We start from the raw sequence: 9106 nt of genomic DNA on the forward strand, positions 1-9106 counted from the left end.
CCCCCCCCTCTCTACCCTGGAGAGCCGACCACACCACCTCCGCTCCGCATCAACCCCTCCGCCCAATGCGTCGGCTGCAACCACGGTCATCCGCTCGGACAGACCAATCTCATTTTGGGCCGCAGCGCGTCGGAAGGACCGAACCCGCGCGAGTGGAAAGGGGAGGGGGCATTAGGGACCGAAGCGCCCTCGGCAGCACCACCCAGAAAGCACATGACCACGCAGAGACAAAAGTAGATGCCGACGTCCTAGTCACAATCATTTGGCGTCCGCGCCTGTGTAAATCACTTTAGCTCTAGAGGTTTGTTAAACTGAAGTGGAGAAATGGGCCGGGGATGTAACGCCAAGTTAATAAAAACAAAATTATTACAAAAATAAGCATGAAATAAACATGTTTATCCAAAGAAACACAATGTTCCATGTTGATATGGTGACATGAGTTTGTTCAGATTGATTGGTATTCAAAAACAAATAATTAAACATTCTTAAAACTAATAGATGTTTTAAGAGTGCCAGGTAAGGGGAGTGGAAAAATTAATTTGCGTGAACTGGCTGGGTTCCAAAACCAGTGGTATGTGATACATCCATTTGACGTTCATCATAAACTACGATTTCAAACTCTTGAATAATAATATAAAAGTTTAGAACTGCTACAACTACATAGAAATTTAAAACTGCAATATCAAACTTAAAAGAAACAAACAGGGGAACAGGGGAACTCTACATACATGGTAAAAACTTAGTAGCACAAAGATAAAAATTATTTGAGTAGAAATAAGACAGAAACAGACTGAAAAGTATTCTAGTATAAACGACAATACATAACAAAGGTCCGTTTTAGATTTTAAAAACTTACGTATAGCACTATTTTAGCAAGCCTCTCAGTTTGGTATTTAATAACACAGAATCAGTTAAAGAAATATAAGTGGCTTTACCTGTTGCAGATCCTTGTTGCATTGTTTCTATCTTGGGGGCAACTGTTGTTCCTTTTCTTGCATTTGTTGGTGTTGGAGGGGACAACATTTTGAAAGTTTCCAAAGTTTCGTTGAGGATTGACAGTAAACTGTGAGTTTAAAAGGAATATTAATAGAGTAAATTACCTATTTGAACATTGCAAGAGAATGAAGGTAGTGAGCCTGATTTAAGTATGTATCAAGTTTTCTTTTACAAAATCAATGAAAAGCTTAAACTAAAGTTAACCAGATAAAACTAGAAAATAAAACAGATTGCATTCTCCAGACGAGATGGAGAGGAAGCGTTTGTAAGTTGGGTTAGAACTACTGGGAGCCTTTACTGTGGCATGATTGACTAAAATTAAAATATTTCTGTGAATGTAAAGGCAATAAGTAATAACAGTAGGAAGGGAGTTACTCTAAGTCACTCACAAAAGTAAAAAAATGTAGAATTTCTAAACAGATGCACAATCTGCATTACCACTAGCAGACAGCCCAGACAACAAACAACAACAAGAGAACAAAAGCCTATCCGCTCAGCTCAGCGTTGCCAACCTCCCGCCAAGTCGGCGCCGTCTGCGCCTGCGCAGGCATGAGAAGGCGCCATTTTTCAAAGTGGAGCGAAGACAGGGACGCACGGAATGCTTAACATTTTAAATAACATTTTTAACAAAATCAGATAAGCTATAGTGTGTGTGCCCCGTATACGTATACTATACGTATACTAGCACAGAAACTGCCCTGTACGTTCAGAAAATTTAAGATGTAACATAAAAACAGGTAAATATGTAACAGTGACTTCTTAGACTAACATACAATCTTCAGATAACATATTCAAAGCCAGGTGAATTATCAACATCATCAAATCAGGGGATCATGTCTTCTTATTTACCAGGAATGTGGAACCAGTGGTCATCGGGAGTGTGGTACTCTGGACACGAGCATTTTAGTTCAGGGTCATGTGAGAAAACACCGAGGAGGCGGGGTGATGATCCACTTCTGGGGCCCCTCAGCTCCTGGTGACAGCCCAGCCACAAGCATTTGTTGCAGTGCGGGCAGTTGGAGGGAGGGTAGTGAGGCTCTGTCGCGATCTCGACGTGGAGCAGGGGGTTCCTCGCCAGGGCCATGTGGACTGCCTCGCTGTGCAGCCAGGAGTGGGGGCATCGGAGAGGCGATCCCGGCCCCGGCCTCAGCCAAACGCTCCGCAGAGCCGGGGTCGTCTTGGCACCGATGCTCAGCAGCAGCTCGTCCACATCCACTGCCACGCCGTTCAGCTGCACTCGGCGCAGCAAGGGCAGCATGGGGAAGGCGCCGAGGGGCGGCCGCCGCTGAGGGAGAGACTCTGCCACGTCGTAGCAGGTGCTGCTCTGGACCGTCAGCGTCTCCACGCGGGACCTGGCCAGGGCGTGCACCAGATCCAGGCCGACGTTGGAGGCGGGCAGCGTGAGGTGGACTTCGCGCAGCTGCTTGAGGCGGCCGACGAAGCTCGTGGTCCCGGGGACGGGCAGCATTGGGGTGTCAATGACGAGGGTCAGGACGGTCAGCGACCCGCACTTCACCATGGCCTCCATCCCGGGGAGCTGGGGGCAGTGGAGGACGCGAAGGTTCGGCAGGTCGGCCAGCAGGGACGCCGTCAAGGTCGAGGTCGAGGCCAGGCGTGGAACTGCACGACGAAGGTAAACCTCGGTCAGAGTGGCGGCGTGCCTGGCCAGCACAGTGTCACAGAAGCGTTGGAGCCCCGGCCTAAAATCGCTGTCGAAACACTTCAATGACGACACGGACGTGGCCCTGGGGCAAACAGCTTTGACCAGGGTCGGGTGGCCTTCCCACGCAGCATAATGGCGAACAACAAGCTTCTCCAGGACGACGGGCGAGGCAGCTGTCATCAGCAACAGGGAGGCCTCATCACGAGATACAGAGTGCCCGATGTCGATGTCAAGGCGCCTTAGCCGACCCAAGGCCTCTTGGTGGCGGATCATCAGTGCAGCTCTCGTGCAAGTGTTTGAGCCAACAGTCAGTCTCAACTCTGCCGCTGCACACCTCGTCGTGAAGTACGGCCTTAGCTCTTTAGCACAGTAACTGCCCTTAGAAAGCTCGATTCTCATACTTCGCAAGCACGGCGCCAGACGTAGCACCAGCGGCGCATCGTAAGAGTCCATGATTTCGCAGCTTCTTGGGCTGTTTGAATAACGATTCCGCCCAAGTTGTCGATGCCGCCACACATGAGGGTGAAAAGCGAAAGCCCCGATCCGCTTGGACACTAGGCGGCATGTCAAGAGGCTCCGCACATCGAGGTGCCGCATCAGAATCAGCAACACGTCGTCAGGTAACACGTCCATCCTAAGAAAAAAGATACGGACACGTACTGCGATTACAGTGCGACTAGCCTTAAGGGTGAACCTTTTAAAACACGGGCTCAAGAGTCATAGGTGTTCACGGGCGAGAGGGGGGGGGGGGGAGTGTTACTTTAGGCTGGTCTGCCTATATCTCAGAAGAAACAACATGCTTAGGAGCGAAAGTTACGTTTCTATGACTTTGAAGTATGACAGCTTCGTTAAGGTCCCGTCGGCCCCAAAGTGGAGTTCATCACGACCCATCTTTATCGCACTAGAGTTCACATGTTTATTGACAAAACTTACTTTACAAATTAGTTTACAAAACTTCGTGAACGCATGATAGACTGCTGTTGTTGCAATGCACGCAACCCCATCAGTAGCGATTCAGCGCACTAAGAAAACCCGATGCTGATGGCATTGAAGGAGATTATCCATCGGTTGACCAAGGTCGAGAGGCCTACCTTTTCTGTGAATATATGCAGCGTTAGCGTTGAGTTAATAGGTTAACGACGACCGGGCATGAGGCATGTGAGATGTTCAGCAGGTTGAGACAGGCACGGCGGACAGGGTGGACGGTGGAGGGTGGAGAGTAGTGAGGCCGGGCACCACTAGCGCCATCTCACGAATATTTTCCAAACCAAACCGAGGTCGAGCTGTAGGGTAGGGGGTTTAGGGACCATCATAGGGCCACCTATAAATGTGAAAATTCGGCCAAAATCGGAGGGGGGGGGAGGGGTTGTCGTCTACCCTGACGTCAACGTGGACTATGATATTTAAGCTCTTAATATTCATTCATATACATTTTCGAAAGATTCTTTTTTCATACTTTTTTGGGGTTGAGGGTGCAGGAAGGAAAGGGAGAGGGGAAGGAGGGTGCGTTTGTCAAATTTGGATCTCCAGCGAGGGGGTGGATCGTTCTGACGAAAGTGGGTCCTTAATGGCTGCGAAAAAGCTTCCCAATGAATGCAAAACACTCTTAGTCACGTGACTACTGGCTAGTTAAAATTTACTCAGAACGTCACTTTGACAGTCAAATCACAACAAGAGAGTGTTGCGTGTTCACTGGACAACTGGGATGGGTAGTGGGTAAAATCTACGTTGCAATTATAGGCACAGAGTTAAAAAGTAAAAGGACTGGATGTCACTAATAAAAAGTCTTCTTCTATACCACACCCCTCTAGCTTCCAACATAAATTGAATTTATTTGACTACAGAAAACTTCCTTTGCTGCCTAGTTTCATCCCATCCCAGTGTCCAGAGTAAATGTGAGATGAATTATCAGAATTTGCAGATAGTTGAGAAAAATAAGACACAAATTGATCAACAAAATATTTATTTCTTGACTGAGAAACATGTGGAAAAGAATCCAAATTCAATTATTATATTAAGGCAATGTCAATGAGTCAGTCAATGTAAGTGCACTAATTCATGGTTCTTCAGTGGCTTTTAACAAGAACTAAGAGAAAGAATAGACATGTGTGATGTAAGAAGTAAAGAATTTCACTGGTACACACAGGTACCTGTAGGATCTCTTTAGGCTACAAAAATAGGTACTTAGCGGAGACTATTCATCTTCACACATGCATGGATATTTTTAATTTGTAAAAGAATTATACCTTTGAAAAATGTTATTAAAAGAGGTTATTCTGACCAGCAGAATATCTGATCTTTTATTTCAGATCACATCAATAAAAGTATAGCAGCCCAAATTTTAATTATAGGTAAAATGTTTAATGCAAACAACTTTAGACTTTAAAGGCAGATATTATCTAAACGAACAAATTACAGGTAGAAATTAAGGAAGGGTAACTATTAGATTGCCCCTCAATTCTGCTTTTGGCACACTGATGGCATGACATGGCACTCACTTCACAATAATGTAGCATACTCTGTGTTCTGTTTTGCAACCTAAATCACAACAAAAAGTGCAAACTATTCTTCGCATACCGGATGCAGCTGTGGATACGCAGCAGTGTTGCAGGATTGCATACTCAATATGGCCGCAGGGGCCATGGCCCCTTACGGGTGTGAAGAGTAGGCAAACCCACTGCTGCGTTTTCCGGTACATTCTGAATAGGCACCTTGCTTGGTTAAAAAAAAAAACAAAGAAAAAGAAATTGGAGCGGAATGTAACCAACGCAAGTTTTGTTGTCATAGTGTCACATCTTTGACAAAGCACTGAATTTTCAATATAATATATGACATGGTAGCAATTTTTTCTTTTTGAATTAAGTAAATGAAAAGAGTGTTACAACAAAATGACGCAATAATGTCTGTAACCCAGAACACAAAGGTTTGTTTAGGTTTAAAAGCCAGACCTGACGTACACACCACATAAAATTGTTCGTGATTTTATGAAGTACATAAAAAAAACATAACAATTAAGAAAATGAAAACTTTGGCTCAAAAATCTTACAATATTGCAGTTATGTATAAAATATGGGAAGATAAATTAAATTATCAATAAAATGACAAATTACAAATGTTAACAAATGAAAATCTAGAAGATAAAACAATCTAAAAATGCAATGTTTCATGTAAATAGGGGACAAAATATCCATATAAAATTTTGTATTGTCTAAGTTTAAGACTCACCTAATACAGTTACAAGACTCAATAAATAGAAATATATACATACATAACACAACATTACACTTAAACACTAAAAATTAAACAGTTCTATATGTAAACCTGTATCCATATCTATCACAAAGTTCAGAAAAAGAAAAAAACAAACAGATACAGGCAACCTCATGAAATTGGTTTGAGAAAGTCAGCAGCAGCATTATCAGCAACAACTCAAACCCTCCCCAAAATGACTGAATTGTATCTGTTTTGCAAAATCTCAAGAAGTCCTCCCGCTTGTAACATCACAATAGGTAGTTTTGAGTCAAAACCTTGCCCAATGTTTAAGTCGAAGGAAAATGCAGGAAAGTCAACTTGGATATAGCATACTCGTTACACACAGTAACATTTGTACAAAAATACATATCTTTTTGGTTTAAACATGAAGGCTACGTAATATTAAATGGCAGTGTTGGCTGATGTGGTCACAAACAGTCACACCATTACTACAAATTCAGTACAATACAACCAAATAAAACCAATCCTTGGCTATTTGGTTATGATTTTAACATATTTTAAAAACCATACAAAGTTCAACACTCATTCCGCTGCTTTTATCAGTCTTTAACTTTCAGAAAATTCACTAAAGATAAGATAATTATTAAGATACGGATGAACTTAGTTAAGATGGTAACATTCAAAACTCTTCTGTAAACCTTACATTCAAGTATACAGTAGCAAAATTTTCAAGTACTGTACAATTACGTAGATTCTCAAATTTTGTTGACCCCATATGCAACCACAGAATGAGCAAATAAAGACTTACAAGTAACTTACAGGTATGTACAAGGCAACTATGATTATGTATCTGAAAATGGTAAATTTAGCTGATATCTGGTAATTAGTACAAAAATTCTTATCACATCTCAGACTTTAAGTCAAATTTAACATTTCCAGTGCATTAAAAATTTAAAATAAGATAATGTCTATCTTTCTCTTGGATCATTGGCAATATAATGGGTAGGCTCTGGAAGAGCTGAAAAATAAAATTAAAAAAAAAAAAAATTAGCTACAAGCAAGTTAGAACCACATGCTAATCAATCAATAATTCCAAGATGGAACTTACATGCAGCCTCCTTTTCAGCATCCTCTTTATCTCTCCTAATGTACAAAGCAGTAAGGAGGAAAAATATTCCTCCTAATACTTCAATGAAACATGTTATAAACAAAGCATATTGCATACTATGAAATTCCACTAAATCACTCTCTTGAACCAAGGATAATGTGCTATTCATTGCATTATGTGCTAAAGATTCTGGTCTAAGAACTTCTTGAAGTTTTTCAGAGACCTGTAAAGAAAAGTTTGTTAAAAAATAAGCAATACAAGAAGTGTCCAGATCAATTATGTTTGTCTTTTGATTAGATATTTTTAATTACCAAGCCTATTAGAAATGGGCTGCTTGCATCTCCTAGGGCATGTGAGAACAGAATTTGGTAGGCTTCAGCAGAAGATCTTCTTGTAGGAGGAACAACATACTGGAACAATACAAAATGTAAATGAAGTAACCATCAAATTTTTTAAAAATATTTCAAATTTTTCAAAATCAGTCAAGTTTCTTACCAATAAAATGTCAGCAACAATAGACCAATTTAGGTTCAAAAATAGCTCTCCAACAAACATTAGAAAGTAGCACAGTGCCATATTTGTTGAGGGCGTTAAAATGGCAAAGAAGCAGATGGGAGCGCTGATAATCAACCCAACACCGCACACCAAAGGATCAATGCGAGCACATCTTGACCTCAAAAGCTGGGCCACAAATGGACCAAGTGGGACTCCAATCAGACCAGCGAGCATAGCAATCACCCCAAACTTGAAAGACACACTGAAAACAAACCAAAACATTGTAAGATTAAAATAATATGGTACAATGATGTGCAAGCATAAAAGTAGTATACATAAATACTGACTCATCTGTTTTAGTTTCATTGCCAGGTATAAGGCTGAATCCTTTGGCAAGGAATTTGGGTCCAAAGAAGGCAAGTGCGCCCGTGACAAAGGCCACACAAGTAAATCCAGCAGTTGACAGAAGGAATGATTTACTAAAATAAAAAGTGTTTTTGTTTTAATATCTGTTCTCCACAGATTCGATCAATTAGAGATTAAACAAAAATAATGGATGAAACAACTTACTTGGAGAAGAGAAGCCTGATGTCGTCCTTCCATGAGCTGTGAGAGACATCGGCATGTGTTCCCTCACTCTCCCCTCGTACAGGCTCCTTCATGAAGCACATTATGAGAATAACTGACGCAACACCAAGTGCTGGAGTTAGTCGAAGACTCCAGTGCCAACTTCCAAGGAGGGTGGCCATGTAGGCTCCTACTATGTATCCAAGACCACTAAAATAACAAGAATAACATAGATTAATTTTAAAATGATCAATTTAATGATTAACAGGTATATGGATCTTGCTACTGGAATTGTTGTATTTAATTTACCTGCCAATGGGGATAGCAAAATAGAATAGGGCAAGCATTTGTGAGCGTTTTTCTTTCACAAACATATCACTTATAATAGTTGGTGCAATGGTTGAGTAGCTTGCCTCACCAATTCCAACAAATGACCGGAACAAAATGAAAGTTCCATAATCCTAAAAGAAGAAAGGCAGAAGTTAAGTTTTAAATAGATTAGAAAATATCAATAATGGACAAAGCAAAAGCAGACTTACATTCATAAAGGATCCTGCGAGGGTTGTCAAACTCCACATAAGTACCCCGCCTGCCATAATGACTTTCCGGTTGTATCGATCTCCGAGGTACCCAAAAATGGGAGCAAAGATCATATAACTGACGACAAAAGCTGTTTGTAGCAGGCCTGCTTTATCATCTGATATGTTAAATTGCTTCTGGATGTCTACAAGAACACCTGAAACACACAGAAAAAAAATTGAGATTAAATAATTTTCTATTGAATTCATGTCCTTACAGATAAAACTGTTTTTAAAAACGATCGGTGGCCTAGAGCCGCGTGTTCTCATTCGATTTTCAATTACTAGAGACGGTTACCAGTACACGCATTTTTTATGCCTCTCGTATCATTTTTTCCCCATTTGCCTCCTTATGGGGGCGGGTGGGCCCGTATGCACATGCACCATCACTTCGGGGCGCACACAATTGAGATTGAGAGCGCTAGGGCAAAAAGCAGTGCAGGGAAAGAGAGGGGGAGACAAGGCGGGGAAGGACAAGGGGGGAGA

At 41.8% G+C, this 9106-nt stretch overlaps 2 protein-coding genes across 3 annotated transcripts in view; both read right to left on the reverse strand.

Moving 5' to 3' along the window:
* LOC113205784 (cytochrome b5 reductase 4) overlaps window positions 1–3903 on the reverse strand; it is a 22141-nt gene extending 18238 nt beyond the window's left edge. The window contains exons 1-3 of one of the 2 annotated variants that reach the window (XM_052270367.1): window positions 3751–3897; window positions 1386–3293; window positions 936–1063 (exon numbers count right to left, since the gene is read on the reverse strand). In XM_052270367.1, coding sequence (XP_052126327.1) covers window positions 936–1023 — 88 coding nt within the window. In that variant the 5' untranslated portion in view covers window positions 1024–1063; window positions 1386–3293; window positions 3751–3897. Of the gene's footprint in view, window positions 1–935; window positions 1064–1385; window positions 3294–3750 lie in introns of both variants that reach the window. The other variant, XM_052270368.1, reaches the window with a different exon arrangement.
* Window positions 3904–4605: 702 nt separating this feature from the next.
* Window positions 4606–9106, reverse strand: part of LOC113216559 (protein spinster) — a 31827-nt gene continuing 27326 nt past the window's right edge. Inside the window, exons 3-10 of the mRNA XM_052270366.1 lie at window positions 8582–8778; window positions 8352–8503; window positions 8046–8252; window positions 7823–7954; window positions 7476–7737; window positions 7292–7390; window positions 6981–7203; window positions 4606–6890 (exon numbers count right to left, since the gene is read on the reverse strand). Coding sequence (XP_052126326.1) covers window positions 6841–6890; window positions 6981–7203; window positions 7292–7390; window positions 7476–7737; window positions 7823–7954; window positions 8046–8252; window positions 8352–8503; window positions 8582–8778 — 1322 coding nt within the window. The 3' untranslated portion in view covers window positions 4606–6840. The remainder of the gene's footprint in view (window positions 6891–6980; window positions 7204–7291; window positions 7391–7475; window positions 7738–7822; window positions 7955–8045; window positions 8253–8351; window positions 8504–8581; window positions 8779–9106) is intronic.

This window comes from Frankliniella occidentalis, unplaced genomic scaffold, assembly GCF_000697945.3.
Source record: "Frankliniella occidentalis isolate FOCC.00 unplaced genomic scaffold, Focc_3.1 Scaffold120, whole genome shotgun sequence".
Taxonomy (NCBI): domain Eukaryota; kingdom Metazoa; phylum Arthropoda; class Insecta; order Thysanoptera; family Thripidae; genus Frankliniella; species Frankliniella occidentalis.